At 43.9% G+C, this 19035-nt stretch overlaps 1 protein-coding gene across 1 annotated transcript; it reads right to left on the bottom strand.

The window, feature by feature from the left end:
- Positions 1 to 8139: 8139 nt before the first annotated feature.
- On the bottom strand, positions 8140 to 18312 carry herpud1 (homocysteine-inducible, endoplasmic reticulum stress-inducible, ubiquitin-like domain member 1). The gene is made up of 8 exons (XM_034227129.1): positions 17936 to 18312; positions 16149 to 16226; positions 15724 to 15801; positions 14691 to 14887; positions 13801 to 13905; positions 12752 to 13123; positions 10165 to 10279; positions 8140 to 9959 (listed from the first exon to the last, which is right to left on the bottom strand). Exons 1-8 carry the CDS (start codon positions 18086 to 18088, stop codon positions 9771 to 9773), a joined length of 1287 nt encoding a protein of 428 aa, XP_034083020.1. The 5' UTR covers positions 18089 to 18312; the 3' UTR covers positions 8140 to 9770.
- Positions 18313 to 19035: the final 723 nt, after the last annotated feature.

The raw sequence follows: 19035 nt of genomic DNA, 5'->3' as shown, positions 1-19035 counted from the left end.
TGACCCACAGACCCCCTCTCCTCACCAGTCCTGTGTTGCCCCAGAAAGCACAGACGCTGAGAAAGAGCCAGACATATCCAAGAGATCAAACTTTAAGAAGGGACCTGGCGTTGACCAAGACGCCACCGTGCATATGTCCTCCACACTCACACCGTTGAATAAAGCTGTCGACGCAGCCACAGCTCATGTGGAGTGCGCACGGACCCCCGCGGGACAGGCTCTCACTGCCTGCTCGTAGACGTGTACAATCCCTCCGCAAAGCCAGCCTGCCAAGCGTTTCTTGGACAGAGCTTTTCCAGTCACCACGCCCCCGAAGCACACAAACAGCTGTTCAGTGCGTCTAAGGGCAGCTGTGCGCTCTACATAACATGCTAACGCGCGCACCGGGCAGAGGAGGTGCAGTTTAGCTTCCCTGGCCCCACCATGGGGTGGAAGACTAAAACCCCCCGACTCAATAGCCCTCGACCTGAACGCACTCCTTAGGCTCTTGGGCACAAAGGAGGGGTTCGGTCTGAGTGTCGGTCTGAGTGTCGGTCTGAGTGTCGGTCTGAGTGTCGCCCCGCTCCGGTCACCCCGAATCAACAGGAAATTCGGGTGCACCGATAGAGCGGTTAACTCGGACACTATTTTGGCTGACGTTAAGGCAAGTAGCAATGCTGTCTACCACAGGGCAGAGTGGCTGTTGCGCAGGCTGGCAAACAGATCCACTTCCGCTCTCCCGAACTGGGCCCAGATTCGCTTCACCACCTCCGGGTGAAGCGTCCATTCGCCTGGCAGGGGGCCGCCCCTCGACATGAGGTCGGCCCCCCTGTTCTCCAGTCCCGGGATATGGAGGGCTTTCAGAGATAACACCACCTCTGATGCCCATAACCACAGCCTCTCCGCTGTGGCCAACAAGGCGGCGGAGCGGACTCCGCCCTGCCTGTTGATATAAGCCACTGTGGTGCTGTTGTCGCTCCTGACCATTACATGTCTTCCTTGAATTAGGGGCATGAAATGCTGGAGGACTAACACTACCGCCCGTAGCTCTAGGAGGTTGCTGTGTTGTGTCTCTGTTAGAGCCCAGCGCCCACCTATAGCCCTCTTCAGGCAGGTCCCTCCCCATCCTGTTCTGGATGCGTCCGTGAACACTGTGATGTAGGAGGTTACCCGTCCCAGTGGAGACCCCCTCCGGAGGCGCCCGGGAGACCCCCAGAACCGGAGGTTGCCCTCCACTGAGGGGGGGATGGTCACCAGCCGCCGCTTGTGCCTCTTGGGATCCAAACGCAGGCTGGAGAACCACCTCTGAAGGCGGTGCATATGCAGTAACCCCAGCGGGACCACAATGTGAGCAGCCGCCATGAGACCCAAAATCTGCATGACAGTCCAAGCTGTCACTGTCGCCTCCTGTCACAGCCTGTGAACCGCCCGGAGAAGGGACGCACTAGTTCTCTGACAGGGTGGCCTGCATCGAGCACCACTCCCAAATACAACGCCTGTTGGTGAGGTATCGTATGGGGGTGCTCTTTTTTCAATTGATTGCAAAGCCTAACTTGGTTAGGTGTGTGAATGGTGCTGTGCAAAACATTGCCTGTTCCCTGGACTATGAGGTTGTCTATGCAAAAGAAAACTCTCATGCCGTGTGCGCACCGTGGTTGAAGCGCAGTGGCCACACATTTGCTGAACGTGCGTGGGGATAGGGAGTAGCCGAACGGTAGTCTGTTGTACTCGTAGGCTATCCCCTGAAAGGCAAATCGCAGATACTTCCTGTGCTCTGGCACAATTTCCACATGAAAGTATGCGTCTTTCAGGTCGATGGTGGTCAACCAATCGCCCGGTTGCACCAACCCCATTAACTGTTTTATGGTTAACATCCGACATTTCCTGTGGCAAATGTGGCGATTCAGGCAACCTGATCTCACCAGAATGCGTGACTCCACCACGACTCCTTAACACCACATTGCGTGGTGGAGTCACTAACTTTGTTACATTTACGTGTCGGCACCACGCAAAACAACCCCAATGTAAAGTGAATGAGGCTCCTTTGTCCAACCTGATCTCACCAGAATAAGTGACACACAATGCACTGTTTTTTGAGAACAAACATTGGTAACTAATGCACCATAATAGGCCTACATTCTAACGAAAAATACAAATGATTATGAATACAAATAAAATAAAAGAAGCCTCCCGTGAGTTACTACAAGCTATAAAGTAGATTTTAAAAACGTTTTATAGAATACAAAGCTCACTGCAGGACGTTGTAGAAATGCGTGTGTGCACCACGACCAAGGTAATTCACTTTAAATTGGGGTTGTTTGCGTGGTGCACGCAAATGTAACAAAGTTAGTGACTCCACCACGCAATGTGGTGTTAAGGAGTCCTGGTGTAGTCACGCAATCTGGTGAGATCAGGTTGAATTCAGGCTGCGCAAATCTAGAATAGGTCTAAATACCCCTGTCTTCCTGAGAACCAGGAAGTACATGGAATAAAGACCATTTTCTCTGTGCTGAGGGTTCACAACAGACACAGCCTGTTTCTGCACCAGAGCCTGAATCTCTGCTGAGAGGAAACCCATCTCCTCCTGAGATAACAGATTTACCTCTCGCATGCCTCTGAATGGAGGTGGGACGCTGCAAAACTGGAGTGAATAGCCCCGTTTCAGCGTCCTGTCCATTAACTTCGTTAACACACAGCTGAGGCTCCATTCCCCATAACATTGTTTTTAATGGACAAGCCCTCAGCTGTGGGGCCGCAGCTATGAAGCTGTGATACTCTCTGGTGATCCGTTCCGCCACAAAACCCCCCGTGAAGGGAAGATTTGCCCATGGAGGGTCAACACAGAAAGGGCCGATTATTTACTGAGGTCCCTGAACGCACCGTCCACAATAATGCTGTTCTCATCACCACGGTGAACAGCATTAATCGGTATCTTTATAGACGTAGTGTGTCCCTGAACGCACCACCATGCGAGAGTGCGGGCTCCGCCATAAATAATGCAGCCTTTACCACTACGGTAAACTGCATTAATTGGAGCTTTTATTCTAGGCGTAGTGTGTTCATCCTAGGTATACCTCAACTATGAGAGACAAAATGAGAAAAAAAAATCCAGAAAATCACATTGTCTGATTTTTAAAGAATTTATTTGCAAATTATGGTGGAAAATAAGTATTTGGTCAATAACGAAAGTTCATCTCAATACTTTGTTATATACCCTTTGTTGGCAATGACAGAGGTCAAACGTTTTCTGTAAGTCTTCACAAGGTTTTCCCACACTGTTGCTGGTATTTTGGCCCATTCCTCCATGCAGATCTCCTCTAGAGCAGTGATGTTTTGGGGCTGTCGCTGGGCAACACGGACTTTCAACTCCCTCCAAAGATTTTCTATGGGGTTGAGATCTGAAGACTGGCTAGGCCACTCCAGGACCTTGAAATGCTTCTTACGAAGCCACTCCTTCGTTGCCCGGGCGGTGTGTTTGGGATCATTGTCATGCTGAAAGACCCAGCCACGTTTCATCTTCAATGCCCTTGCTGATGGAAGGAGGTTGTCACTCAAAATCTCACGATACATGGCCCCATTCATTCTTTCCTTTACACGGATCAGTCGTCCTGGTCCCTTTGCAGAAAAACAGCCCCAAAGCATGATGTTTCCACCCCCATGTTTCACAGTAGGTATGGTGTTCTTTGGATGCAACTCAGCATTCTTTCTCCTCCAAACACGTCTAGTTGAGTTTTTACCAAAAAGTTCTATTTTGGTTTCATCTGACCATATGACATTCTCCCAATCCTCTTCTGGATCATCTAAATGCTCTCTAGCAAACTTCAGACGGGCCTGGACATGTACTGGCTTAAGCAGGGGGACAGGTCTGGCACTGCAGGATTTGAGTCCCTGGCGGCGTAGTGTGTTACTGATGGTAGCCTTTGTTACTTTGGCCCCAGCTCTCTGCAGGTCATTGACTAGGTCCCCCCGTGTGGTTCTGGGATTTTTGCTCACCGTTCTTGTGATCATTTTGACCCCACGGGGTGAGATCTTGCGTGGAGCCCCAGATCGAGGGAGATTATCAGTGGTCTTGTATGTCTTCCATTTTCTAATAATCGCTCCCACAGTTGATTTCTTCACACCAAGCTGCCTACCTATTGCAGATTCAGTCTTCCCAGCCTGGTGCAGGTCTACAATTTTATTTCTGGTGTCCTTTGACAGCTCTTTGGTCTTGGCCATAGTGGAGTTTGGAGTGTGACTGTTTGAGGTTGTGGACAGGTGTCTTTTATACTGATAACGAGTTCAAACAGGTGCCATTAATACAGTTAACAAGTGGAGGACAGAGGAGGCTCTTAAAGAAGAAGTTACAGGTCTGTGAGAGCCAGAAATCTTGTTTGTTTGTAGGTGACCAAATACTTATTTTACCGAGGAATTTACCAATTAATTTATTAAAAATCCTACAATGTGATTTCCTGGATTATTTCCCCCCATTCTGTCTCTCATAGTTGAAGTGTACCTAGGATGAAAATTACAGGCCTCTCTCATCTTTTTAAGTGGGAGAACTTGCACAATTTGTGGCTGACTAAATACTGTTTTGCCCCACTGTATACCTGGGCAGGCTCTGTTTTGCCGAGGTCCTCTGGCACTTGCGGGCCGCCGAGGGGTGGCGGTGTTTGGGGCAACGAAGACGGCTGCGGCTGCTCTGCCTCCGTGGGCGAGGCGGGCAAAGCCGGCGAGTCAGGCGGGAGGACGATAGTGTTCACGACAGTGGCCGCGGGTAACGTAATGTCCCCATGATCTGAACTGTTATTACCTACAGTAGATGCAGTGTTACTGCTGGCGATAAGAGCTGGTTGTTTTAACCATTTTCTGATGTCCATCATTGACTATATTATTCTTATTATTCTTATTATTACTACAATTATTATTATTATTATTATTATATATGTAATATTTTTCACTTTAGATTTTTTTTGTTTTCACTTTTAATTATTTATTTTTTCACTTTTCATTTTTCAAATGAGGGTGCATAAAGACTCAACTGAGGGTGCAATGCACCCTTATGCACCCCCGTAGAACCGGGCCTGACCTGCGGGCCGAGCTTCCTCCAGAAGTGGCTCAGCAGCGGGATCGAGCAACAGGCAACGCAGGCCGGTGTCTGGCCCATTCCCTGCTCGGCATGGTCGGGCCCCAGGCACTGGAAACACTGGCGGTGCGGATCCGCTCCCGCAATCAGGTCAGGGCACGACGGGCAGTTTCGATGCTCCAAGGGTGGCTCCATTTCAATAATATTCGCTTTCCTACGTTCTCTCAAACGTCTCAGACTCAGTGTCAGTATCACCTCCGCTCGCTGAAGAGTAAAGGATGATGGTCAGGAGGCGAGGCCTCTTTTTATACGGAAGTGAGATGCGCGCGCATTCAGGTAGGCCCGCCCCGGGGCTGGCTACGTCTATAGAAATCTCAGGAGGTGAATGCTTGCATTATAAGGTAGTACCCATAGAGTCCAGTAGAGGGCGGAGCCTGTGAGAGATATAACGTACACTATTCAGTTCTTATGGTGATTCCCTTATAATCTAAAGTGTCTATCTTTTCTGATAGCAACTGTATACATTTGGTTTCACTTCATAGACAATAGTGCGATGAAACAAGAGTAAGAGTTGAACCTAAAGAGAGACTAGAAATAACAAAGGGGGTAACTGATATATAAGAGCCTTTTGTGTGTGGGGGGAGAAGTACTCAGATGTTGTACTTGAGTAAAAGTAGAAGTACTCAGATGTTGTACTTGAGTAAAAGTAGAAGTACTCAGATGTTGCACTTGAGTAAAAGTAGAAGTACTCAGATGTTGTACTTGAGTAAAAGTAGAAGTACTCAGATGTTGTACTTGAGTAAAAGTAAAAGTACCAGAGTGTAGGAATACCCTCTTACAAGTAAAAGTACTGCATTCAAAATGTTACTCAAGTAAAGGACAAAAGTATTAGCATCAACATCTATTTAAAGTACCAAAAATGTAAAGTAGTGATTGTGCAGATTGGTCCATTTCAGAATAATATATATGAGATGTTTTATAATGATTGATCATGAAAGTGTTCTCAAAGCTGGTAAAGGTGCAGCTGGTTTGAATGGCTTTGTATACTGCAGGGTAGCTTGTGGATTTACTCCAGGTGGAACTAAAGTCAGATTTAACACTTGATTAGATTTCACATCATTCATCCAGATCTGTAAAGTTTGTAGTGGAGTAAAACTACACCATTTACCTCTGAACTGTAGTAGAAGTAGACAGTAGCAAAACATTGACATACTCAAGTAAAGTACAAGTCCCTAAGAATTGTACTGGCCGAGTCGTGTACAGTGTGCTAAAAACATATGGGACAAACAGTTAAAAGCCATGGCTGACCACATTGCACATCCTCTGCAAGGGTTAATCTGGTCACGGGAAACTGTCAGTCAGTTTGAACTTGAGTTGTTTGAGGACATGTGCTGGGGAAGTATGCATATTTGGGGTCAACAGTCCATCTGGAGTATGACCTCAGTGTATGCGCTCTGCATTAGGTCATTCTTTTGGTTGGAAGGCCCATTTAAACTCAAGCCGTGACATTTTGAGCTGACGCTCATAGTCCCGACTCGATGGATCCTGAAGACTTGATGATCTCCTGTATTTTCATTGAGCAGCCACAGTAGAGGAAAGCTTAAATGTTTTTTTGGGACAGTTTAGTCTTTTTTTTATGAGAGATTGAGAGTGTCAAAAGTGGGGATAAGGGGGCATGAGAGCCATTAAGATATCCAGGCCAGATTTGAACATGGGCTCCCAGCTCTACCCTTTAGCAGAAGGCATCATTTCTATACAAATCTTTAACTATTGGATGCTTTGCCATGACATTTCGAACAGTCATTCTTGCCTATACAATCCATCCAGAATGGATTTTAATAACTTTTGTCATCATCAGGCTAAACTTTGAGTTTTAGTCTGAGAATACATAACTATGCTATGAAAGGCAGTACATTGTTAGCATGCTCACATTAGCATATAAGCTCAAAGCTACGTTGTGCCTCAGTGCCTCTGATGTATTAACATAACTGGATACAACGTTGGAGGAGGGTTATTTCCTGATTCTCGAGAAAAAAGTACCCTGTGGCATATCTGGTATATCTTATGGTGATGTTCCGCATCCATTAGGCCCAGTAACCATGCCAATCTGGCTTGGTCCAATGGATTCAGATATTTGCACAAATTAATTAAAATTATTATTATCCCCTGTTTTACAGACTTCTCTTTTTTAGAATGTATTTCAAAGGGAACAAGTATTTTGGGCCTAATGGCTTCAAGAGACTGACACAGAATGTAAAGTACCACCTTATCTCAGACTTTGACAGCTATAGGGAAAACATGCAGGTCACCAGCTGAGTCCTGCAGAGAACCACACACAGGCATATGTCTGAAGCAAACAATACGTGTGTTTGCAGTCAGGTGCAGCTAGAGTTTATTCAAGGTCCTCATTTTTATCATTTCTCAAACATGTGTGTCCTATGGTGACATGACATTCAGCTTGTTCCCTGTTTATGTGTCAGGGTATATGCAGGAATCCTGAAGTCAAATGTAAAACCTTTTAAGACCTTTTTTAAGACCCTTTCCATACATTTTAAGACCTCATCGCCACTTCTAACCGGTTACCTTGGCGACACACTTTACCTCACATTGACTATACACAGTATTGATTGTCCTTCCTCCTTATCTTCCAACCATTTGGACGCAGACTTGCATTTCCCCATAACGATGTTGTTTAACAACCGGCGTAAACGGACCTTCGCGCGCTATCAAGCAGTGAGTGTGCGATGTCCTGTTCAGATGACGTCAAACCCAACGGGATGCCATCAATAAATACACAGAATCACACTACACACCTACGCAATGAGTACATTCAGGCACACTGTAGAATACAACCTCTTTGGACAATGTATATACTTATTGAAAACAAGCTACACAATGTAATACCTTGGGAAATGCCCTACTTTTTAATAGCCTTAATTTTCACTAAATTGATTTATCAACTTTTAATACTTGTTAAGACCCCGCGGACACCCTGTGTGTGTATATGCATAAACTGTGGTTGCATTGTTTATTTCTAAATCTGAAACACTGTCCTCACAAACCATATCTGCAAAAATCAACACATTGGGAACCGGTTACAGGTATAAAGATTTATTGCATCCATTATTGCAAGTCCTCCTCAACACACACCTCATTCTACAACATCCACCACCGTTCTCAAAGAAAGACAAACCAATACATGTCCAATTAAACATGGTGACCATAATCAATGACTTGATAAAGTGACCAGTAAATGCAAGTCATTCATGCTTCTGATCAGTGACAGTACAGATTTCTCAATCAATATGATGAGATGAAAATGCTTTAAAGGTACTGTAGGAGTGATTTGATAACTTCATTAAGAAATTAAAATCTTAGCTATGAGAAACTTTCCATATATTTCTAAACCGTTTCTGACACTGAAAACCATAACAAATGTTCTACTAAAGCAACATTTTGGCCATTTCTCAGCGCTGGACTGGCTTTAAACTTTTCACGTGTTGTTTGAACGGGATTTTGGACTGGACTCTCAATCACATCAGAGCCTGTGAGGCCTTGTGTTTATATTACAAGGCTTTCCATGAAGAATACAAAATCATAATTCCTCCAAATGTAAAGAGGCTTGCATAAGATACATATTGTAAAGTGCTTTGTGAACTTTAAGTATATTTACAAAACTTGATTTACAATATATATATATATATATATTGAACTATGGCCACATCACTATACAAAAAAGATGTACCCAGATATTTGGCAAGCCGTCTAATTTGCGTTTGGTACCAAAGACCAGCTGATCTCAATAAGAAGTCTACCCATAATGAACTGATGTGAATCATTTGGATGTTTCTGATTTGTCAGTCATGGTCAGTTTCTAAAGCACACTGACTATAGAAGAAAAATGCCAAAATAATCTGAATTAAACTGATAAAGTAGAGCCGTTTGAATTTGAATATCAAGTACATTGAGAAACAAACCAAAAAACATCTCTAAATAATAGACTTGTACTATATTATGCTAGCTTCCATAGTCTGTCAAACAAGTGAAAACAACATGACCCACAGCTGAAATCAAACCCAGGCTCCACGCAGGGACAGTTAGTAAATCCAAAATAAATCTGTCCGTGGAAAAAACAGAGAGCCATCCGACAGAGGACTGGCCTGGAGTGGATTTTGACTTAAAAAAACATGGTTATTGTAATCCTCATGAGTGGGAAAGCATTGATCCTGATCACAGACATGCTGCATTAAGTCCATGTCTATTAACCTCCTCACAGTAAAACAATGTAGTTAAAAAAGTCCAACAGTCAGGTGAAAGGTTTATTGATACTCTTGGCTGCTACACGCTGCCGTTTCATGGGTAAGGGTCTCAGTGTGACGCAGCAGGTTGAGCATAAACCCACTACCAGTAGACAGAGGTCAGATAAAGAGCTGGAGTAACATGGGATCCCATTGAACTATGCAGTTGTTGTTGATAATTCTGGTCCTCTCTGTCCATTGGAACCAGTCCACATATTTTTTTATTCTGGCATCTTTTTATTTTGCTGGCGTTTCAACTTTGCGTCCCACTCTGAGGAAACACCAATGTCAAACCGCAGCTTTTTTAACTATTGCTAATAGGAATGTCACAGTCATGTGTGATTTTATTTGTCTTGAGTTGAAAGGTTTTCCTTTGGCTCCAGAGATTATTCATGGTGTCTCTATAAAAAGGTATCTATCCTAGGTTGTCAGTTGGCCATCCCCTGGGCAACCTCAGGAATGAGGGAGGAGAAGAACGTTTTAAGGAACACCCAGGCCGTCCACATGACTGACACCCTGTAAGGAGGCACTAACACTGCCGCCATTGGTCCGTGTCCCTCTGACCCGCCCTCTTCAGCGGCAGGCTCCTCCCTCTGTCTGTCAGCAGGCTCCTCCCCCTGTAGAGACAAAGACAAACAAGGCATCACACAAAGGGTTTTCCATCAAAGGTGTATTATTTCAATCAGCAGATCAACCCACAGTGGTCTATCGGGCCTACTTCAGCTAGCAGAGACCTTGAACAACTGAGATATCCAGATGTGTAACAGAGTTCATAACACTTCAGTTGAATGAAGGTAAAGCAGAGTGGAAATGTTCTCTTACTGCGTTAGGGTTTCTGTTCTCGTTCTGTTGGTTGTGCTGGACCTCAGGGGGCTGCAGGGGGTTGGGTCCTTGGACCTGCGCTCGTCTTCTAAAGGGGAACCAACCAACAGTGTGTCTGTTGAGAAAAACAGGAGAGGAAACAAAATAAATTCAAAGTTAAAGAGGATGTCACTACTGTATTTACAAGTTACATTTAAAAACAAGAAAGAGTAAGATGTCATTTCTCTAGAATGTTGGTTTCTTTTGCTTTAGTGGTTTACCCTGAAAGGAAGGATTGTAGAACATTCAGATTTTAATAAAGGGAAAATATGTTTTATATGAAGGCACTTCTTAGTGTTGTGTGAACAGCATAAAGCAGGTTCTGGGGTTGGGGCTAACCATCAGCTATTAACTATCTTTTCAATTAAACACTGGTTTAAAAGAAAAACTTGGACTGTTAAAAGTGAGGCAACGCTTCATTTCCTTAATTGTACTCCACATTATTAGGATCTGGGGAGCACAGTATGTTTTTTTGGCTTGTTATTTTTAAGAATGGCTGAGGAAAATGCTACTTTTTTTAAAATATGTTCAGTCACACACTCCCAGGAACCCGGAAAATGTTACTTAAGGAAGTAAACATCAATCAACGGGACCAGATGGGCCGACCCCTAACATTACATGCCGACTCAATGAGCCAATCTGACAGGACTACCTCTGCTGACTGTCTACATATGTACTCACCTGCCCGCAGAGTGAGAGCATGGTAAAGACAACATCTTTAGATCCTCTTAGTGACAGGATGGGGCCTAGTGTCTTCTGCATGACGTTTATGTCTCCGAGCGTTAACCTTCCAACGGTTGCTGGTGAGTAATAATCAGTCAAACTCATTCTGACTTTTATCTGTTATCCGAGGGCCGGGCTGTGTCCTCAGACACAAACACAGTTTCTCTCTTCAATTCCATCAAAGTTCACTTCTTTTATAATTGAAGTAAACATTGTATTTTTTCACTCATTATTTCTCTTAATGTTTTTCTTTTTAGCAGTTCATACTTCTCTCTTGACATACAAACACATTGAGTATTCCTGCGGGCATGTTTGTGTCAAGGTGAAGGGTTGTGCAACAGCAAACAGAGTGTGAGAGCAGGACATGTGAAGTAAAGGAACAACACACACTCAAACGGCCTTCAAGTGAACATGTCGGGAAATTCAACGATAATTACATTTGGCTAAACAGACCACAAATCACTAATTTACTGTTTTTAAATGAAAATAATCACTTAGTAAATATGATTCAAGTTCAACTTGATATCTTACTGTTTTTATGTGCGTCTTGTGATGATGTGGATATTTCAGATCAAATTGACTAAGGTATCTTACACATGGTATTGTAACGGCCCGTCCACACAGCAGCTTTTGGCGATTTGTCCACCGCTTCCAGCGCGTCTCCGCCCATTGACTTTGAATGGGGATGACGTCACTTTCCCTTGCTTGTCGCCGAACTGCATTGTGGGGGGGCGAGGCGAAGATTGCCAGGATTGCCAGGATGTTCAGGATTCCAAAGTTGAACAATGTTCAACTTTTGAGGCTGAGCTGGAAGCGACAGCCAATCAGATCCGTTTATGCAAATCTGACAGTTCAAGCGCTAGCCAATCAAACCGCGTGCAAGCTGGGAGAACCAGACCCGCAGTTCATTTCTATATTCCACAAAAATGGAGGAGAACTTAGTTATTGCGGTAGCAAATCACCCGGTTCTTTATGACCAGTCCCTATTTACTTACCAGGATACAAACCGGAGGAACCAGGCATGGAGGGAGGTGGCAGAGACAGTGGGCGAAACTGGTAGGTTTTCGCTTGTTTGGGGATTTTATATCCAGTTTACTTCGTTGCTAGTTTACTTCGTTGCTAGCAAGCATAGACAGTATCATTGGCCAGCATGGAATGTAGCATAAAATAGCACCATAGACATTCATCTCATAAATGTTCAAAATGTTAAAAGAAATAGTGGAGAAGAACCAGGGTTTTTTGCTTTGTATGTCGGGGGCGGGAGATTCATGTGATTGGTTGTTGGTCGCGAAATCCCCAAGCTTTCAGACACGCCCAGCTCCAAGATTTTCAAGATTTTTGAAAAGCTGCTGTGTGGACGTACCGTGAGTGTATCGTGTAGTGTTGGATTCACAGTAGTCTCGCCCTGCCTTGGTCTTCTTGGTCTTGACTCGGTCTCGACCTCTTAAAGTTTTGGTCTTGGTACACTCCGGTCTTGGTCTTGACTTGGTCTCGGTTAAGGTGGTCTTGACTACAACACTAAATATAACCTAATTAGTCTTTTCTTTTTAAATGGAATACATACAGGCTTCAGTTGACAACTCAAAGATCCCTACTTCCTATTAGGCCATTGATTAAAATATGAATATGAAGATAGAGTTGATGCTTTTGGAGGAGGCTCTGGAAGCCAACAGCAGCAGATGATAAGAGCTGCTGAGGTTCAGAGCCCCACACTGGAGGGATTTAAAGGACGTTTGTCGACCCACAAGAGTGCAGGGAAAGCATATGAGCCAGAATGGACCTGAAAATGTAAAAGTTGAAGTAGAAAGGGACAGATGGAACTTACAGGTACATGAGGAGCAGGGTGCTCATCACCAGCAGGAAGCGGCTCAGGTTGGAGTTGAAGTACACAATCATGAGCAGAACGCCAAATCTGGCAGCGGAGTACATCCAGTCCAGCCAATCCCGCTCCACGTCGTCCTCGTCCTCCATCACCGGCCCCCCCTGCGCGTTCATCCTCATGTTCTGGTTGGCCTCTCCAGGGTTGATGAAAGCACCGTCCTGCACTGGGTTCTGATTGGCGGGCAGGTTTTCGATGGGGTTCTGATTGGCTAATGGGGCTGGGACAGGTACCTGGTGGGCGGGAACAGGAGGGTACTGGCCAATGGTTGTAGCTGGTGCTGATGGTAGAGTGCCTGCTGCGGCCAGCGCTGCATGGCTGTCAGTGTGAGGTAAACATAAGGAGGGTTAGAAACTGGAAGGGGGAAGAGTAGAATATTATATTCATAATCAGCTGAGAACAATGAACAACAGCTACAAAACATTTAGAAAGAACAGATGAATTAAAAGAACCTGGTGTAGGAGATGCAGAAGAACAATGTTTAGATCTTGCATTAAAAAAAAATATATATATTTAATTCTGAATGAATGAATTAAATTCATATATTATAGAAGGGATACACTTTAGAAGGTTTACACCAGCTCCCTAGATAATGCTTTAAATGTGTCTCTCAGAGAGACTCTTTCAATATACTGAGAAAATAAGACACCCAACTAGAGAGTAGATCCCTTTCTGGTCATTAGTTTTTAAGAAGTTGATTTGGTAAAATTGTAAAAAAGGAAGGACCTCCACTTCAAAATATAACATGCTAATCAAATATGACCCCAACGTTAATATAACAATGTCAGGAGACAGTTACATGAGAAACCATTCATCATGATATGGTACTACGGAGCACAATTTATGAAGCTCTGTAGCTCTGGAGATTTGAAGGGTGTTTTTTTGCAAATGATGCACAAAGAAAAGTAAACCTAGCAGGACAAAGGCATGCACAATGAGACTGAGGCTAAAGAAGAACTCACACCAATGGTAAAGTGGTAGAAATAAAAACGTACTATTGCATGTAATACTGTCTAGCGTAAACATGCTGGAGCCACATGAGCTGCTGGGGGCTGTACAGAGAGTAGGTGGGGAAGGCTGGCTGGCGCATCTGTGGAGGCCTGAAGGAGAAATACACTGTTCACATCCGCTCACACAGCAGTCAAAGAACCAGAACAACAATATGGTTTTCAAATACAAGGAGTTTGATTTGGAGTATAACGTTTCCTACATAAACACAGTAAGATATATGAAGATATGAGCAAAGATAAAAAGGTCATAAAAACTATTAAAGGTGGGTCAGGTAAGTTTGAGAAACCGGCTCGAGATACACTTTTTGTTATATTCCATGGAATGCTCTTAACATCCCGATAGCAATGAATATCTGAAGTGCTTTGACAACAAATCCATTAAAAAATATCATCAGTGGAAGCTGTAGCGCTGTAAAAAGCACGACCAATCATCTGAGCCGGCTAAAGTAACTGGATAGCCTACCTTCCTGTCAGCCTTCCATCTGTGCACAAACTTATCTCGTACCCTCATTGGTCATGTGCGCGTTTGCGTGTGTGTTGGAGGAGGGGCTCTGTGAGGAAGTGGCAGATTTGTTCCGGCTGTGTATTTTCAAATTCTAGCGATCTCCAGCCGGTTTCTCCAAAATTACCTACCCTACCTTTAAAATGTCACAACAATTGTACAAGTTATATAAAAGTAGATGGGCCTTGTTGTTGAAGCAACTAACTGTCTGGAAGAAGAGAACAAATATTAAAGGAAGAGATAGTGTGGGAATTGTTGTTACGAAAGAACTTTCCTGAACATATCCGGTATACTCTTAACTGTTGATGTCCAGCCATGCCAATGCAATCTAATACAGTTGAGAAGATGCAACATTTCTTCTTGTATGACTTACACTGGAGCAGCAGGCCATGCTGGTGGAGACAGGGGGGCTGGTGTGTGAGCTGCAGCAGCTGAAGGTGAAGAGGTGTGCCTCCTCTGCCTCAGTGAGGGTGAGCTGGGGGGCTGGACTGAGGATGAGGGGCCAGAAGGACTCGGAGGACCAGAGCCTGCCTGAGGACGGGGGGGACCGGGCTGCTCTGTCTCTTTGGTCTGCAGAGGCAACAACAGTTTGAACTTTTTTCAAATGTAAGCAATATATTGGATGTCCCTCAGCACTACAGAAAATATACTTTCATACGTCTGTAGATATAAGCTTTAGGGTCCAGTGTGTAAAAGCACTTGGAGGTCGTGTAGCCTTGGTTTAGCAGAGCAGGGTTGTGAAACTAAGGCCAGGTATCATAAGCTTTACTTTGTATCTCTAAAGAGTAGCTGGGTTCTGAAAGATGAGCCCGGAAGTGAAACAGTTGCACTCAGTAGTGGGAGTTCTCTAATGCAAGACGAGATATAGAATGAGACAATAACATTTAAAAGGCTGTATATAAGTAAAGAAACACATTGAGTTCTAATGCCACTTTTTGGTATGCAATGATTTACTCATATGCCACAACAATATTATGTTCCTGTGTTAAAATATCATAATTTGAGGGCTTTTTTAAAGCTCATATTGATAGATGTGAATGTTGGCAATTAAATGAGCATGTATATATTTCTACTACCCCTTAAAGTCTTCATGCCAACCCAATAATTGTTCTAGATCCGCCACTGACCTCTTACCTGTGTTATTTAGGTGACAACTGTACTTGCATTACATGGATGTGTGGCCCGCAGATGAACAAAAACACAAGGAGGGAATCGGTCATGTTGACAGTGACTAACAACACACACCCGTGTGATTCCTGCTGAAATGTCCTTGGGCACGCATGACACCTATTGTGTGCTGGGAAGAAACACCTGCTGTCACGAAAAGACACGTCGCTTCCCATTTGAAAAATAACTGGGAAGATTCTGTTGAGCTTGTGAGAATAGTTCAGTGTGACTACTCTTACCTTAGGTCTAGCTCCCAGGGGGCCTTGGGCCGGAGTCCTAGTAGCACACACCAGGTGCAGTGTGGGAAACGAGTCAGTCTGAGAAACGGACATAAATGTCTGATTAGAAAAGCTACATGGTAAAACACAATGCTATATTCAAGCCTTTACGTTGGACATCATTTTGCCAAATCAAGATGAAATGTTGTTCTGACAATCAATTAACTTTGAAAAACAGTGTTGTGTTCTTCATACACCCGTACTTAATTTAAAAAGACAATATTTTGACTAGGAATGCTAAGTGGAGTAAGTTTTGGTTATATAGTCCAATATAAAACATATGCCACAATATCTGAAGCAACCACTTTTCATTAGGCCCATTAAGTGAACAACTCTCCCAAAGAACACATGCCAAAGTACAGTAAACAGAGCCAGCTGTCACATACCTGTCTGAAGAGGTCTTTAATGGGCAGATGATCTGGCAGCAGTTTACCACCATAGATCAGTCTCTGGTCACTTGTAGCCTACAGAGAAACACGTTTAGTCAGTTACACAAACAGAGCGGAGTGACTACAAGGGTGACATATTTACATACACACAAATGTACATAGTAGTGTAAACGGGAAAAATCCAGTGCATAGACCTGCATAGATTTGTAACACATAATTAAGTGGTATAACATACAAGTGTAATTTATTATCTATAAACGTTGGCCTTGTTTTACTGTTTTGAAACAGGAGTTCCAAATAATAAATAAAATAATGAAATATGGTAAGGTACACAAGGGTTTGAAATCAAATATATATATATATATATATTGTAACCATTATATAAATGACATACACTGTGATATGAGATGTTGCACATATCACCCACCACTAATGCTATACAAGTATATTTGTATCATAACTTTTCTAAATGATGTATTAGGTAATACATGTTTCTCCCAGCCCTGATGCAGCCGGTTCAGCCCATAGACTGTATTGGTTCAGCCACATGAACCGGTTCAGCCCATAGACTGTATTGGTTCAGCCACATGAACCGGTTCAGCCCATAGACTGTATTGGTTCAGCCACATGAACCGGTTCAGCCCATAGACTGTATTGGTTCAGCCACATGAACCGGTTCAGCCCATAGACTGTATTGGTTCAGCCACATTAACCTGTTCAGCCCATAGACTGTATTGGTTCAGCCCACATTAAACCGGTTCAGCCCATAGACGTATTGGTTCAGCTCACATGAACCGGTTCAGCCCATAGACTGTATGGTTCAGCCACATGAAACCGGTTCAGCCCATAGACTGTATGGTTCAGCCACACTAACCTGTCAGTGCCCAATAGACTGTATGGGTTCAGCCACAGTAACCTGCTCAGCCCATAGGACTGTATTGGTTCAGCCCACCATTAACCTGCTCAGCACATAGACTGTATTGGTTCAGCCACATGACCGGTCAGCCCATAGACTGTATTGGTTCAGCCACATGAACCGGTTCAGCCATAGACTGTAGTGGTTCACGCCACATGAACCGGTTTCAGCCCATAGACTGTATTGGTTCAGCCACATTAACCTTGTTCAGCCCATAGACTGTATTGGTTCAGCCACATTAACCGGTTCAGCCCATAGACTGTATTGGTTCAGCCACATGAACCGGTTCAGCCCATAGACTGTATTGGTTCAGCCACATGAACCGGTTCAGCCCATAGACTGTATTGGTTCAGCCACATTAACCTGTTCAGCCCATAGACTGTATTGGTTCAGCCACATTAACCTGCTCAGCCCATAGACTGTATTGGTTCAGCCACATTAACCTGCTCAGCCCATAGACTGTATTGGTTCAGCCACATGAACCGGTTCAGCCCATAGACTGTATTGGTTCAGCCACATGAACCGGTTCAGCCCATAGACTGTATTGGTTCAGCCACATTAACCTGTTCAGCCCATAGACTGTATTGGTTCAGCCACATTAACCTGTTCAGCCCATAGACTGTATTGGTTCAGCCACATGAACCTGTTCAGCCCATAGACTGTATTGGTTCAGCCACATTAACCTGTTCAGCCCATAGACTGTATTGGTTCAGCCACATTAACCTGTTCAGCCCATAGACTGTATTGGTTCAGCCACATGAACCTGTTCAGCCTGTCACTCAGAGTCAAGACATTCCACAGCACAGCCTGTCAGCAGCTCACCTCGCTAACATTAGCAAGCTAACTTATCCGCTTCATAATAACTCACCGGTTTAGTTGTGTAAACGATCGACAAATGCCTTTTTAGATCTTTCACAGTCCAGTTCGGACAGACGCCTTCCACGGCTTGGTCCTCCTGAGCTTGGTTGGGCGTTTTTATCAGAAGAGTTATCGTCTTTTGTTCAGTGTCCTCCACATCCATGTTTACTATCGTTCAGTTTGTAGTCTACGGGTGATACTGTCGACTCACGACAACTGTAGTTGTCAAAAAAGAAAGAGCCCTGCTGATACAGTCTGCACATAGAAGAAACGACGAAAATGATTTTGCCTAAACAGAAACTTGTGCTAAAAGTCTTCCTGCTGCCTGGTATCAGCAACTTCAGCGAGGGGGCGGGCTGTCGGTTGTCTCAAAACACTCTGTGGCCGCTGCTGATTGGTTACACTGCGCTCCGGCTCAGACGTGGAAGCTGCTCAATAAACCTTTGTCCTGTGGGCATGGGCATGCGCAATAATTCATTATGAAGATCCGAAGATCGTTTATTTAATAACTAATGGAGTAATGAGTTTGCTTAATCTGATGTAATTTTACCAACTGAAAAGTAGGTAGGTGTAAGAGTAACTAAGTAAATTTCCCCGATTTGAAAAAAATGATTTCAGCTGTTTATGTATTCTATAGCCTATCAGTGGCGGCGGCGCCAGATATTTTCTTTTGGGGGTGCTGTGGGGTAGCTTCACGTTTAGGGTGTTCACACATTTACGGTTTCCCATTAATGTCCCGCGCTACTACAGACAGTTGAATGTTCTACTGCAACACTCCCCACACGCACATACACAGTTAACCCGCGACTAGGGCTGCAACAAACGACTAATTTGATAATCAATTAATCTATCGATTAATGAATCGACTATTCGGACTATTACTGTATGCCTTGCACAATTTCTCAAACGTTCTTATTCATCATTTTTTAGATTTAGCTTGAGGTTGTTTTAGGCATGTGGAAACTAACAATGAAGACAATAAAGATGAATACTTGATTCAAAAATACATAGGCCTATATTATTAAATTAACTAACACATTTTGAACAAAACTAACATTGCTTTTTATTTAAATAAAATAAATAATATTTCACATCAAAAGAAACAACAGT

This window comes from Gymnodraco acuticeps, unplaced genomic scaffold (assembly GCF_902827175.1).
Source record: "Gymnodraco acuticeps unplaced genomic scaffold, fGymAcu1.1, whole genome shotgun sequence".
Taxonomy (NCBI): Eukaryota; Metazoa; Chordata; class Actinopteri; order Perciformes; family Bathydraconidae; genus Gymnodraco; species Gymnodraco acuticeps.
This window is presented reverse-complemented; position numbering and strand designations above follow the sequence as displayed.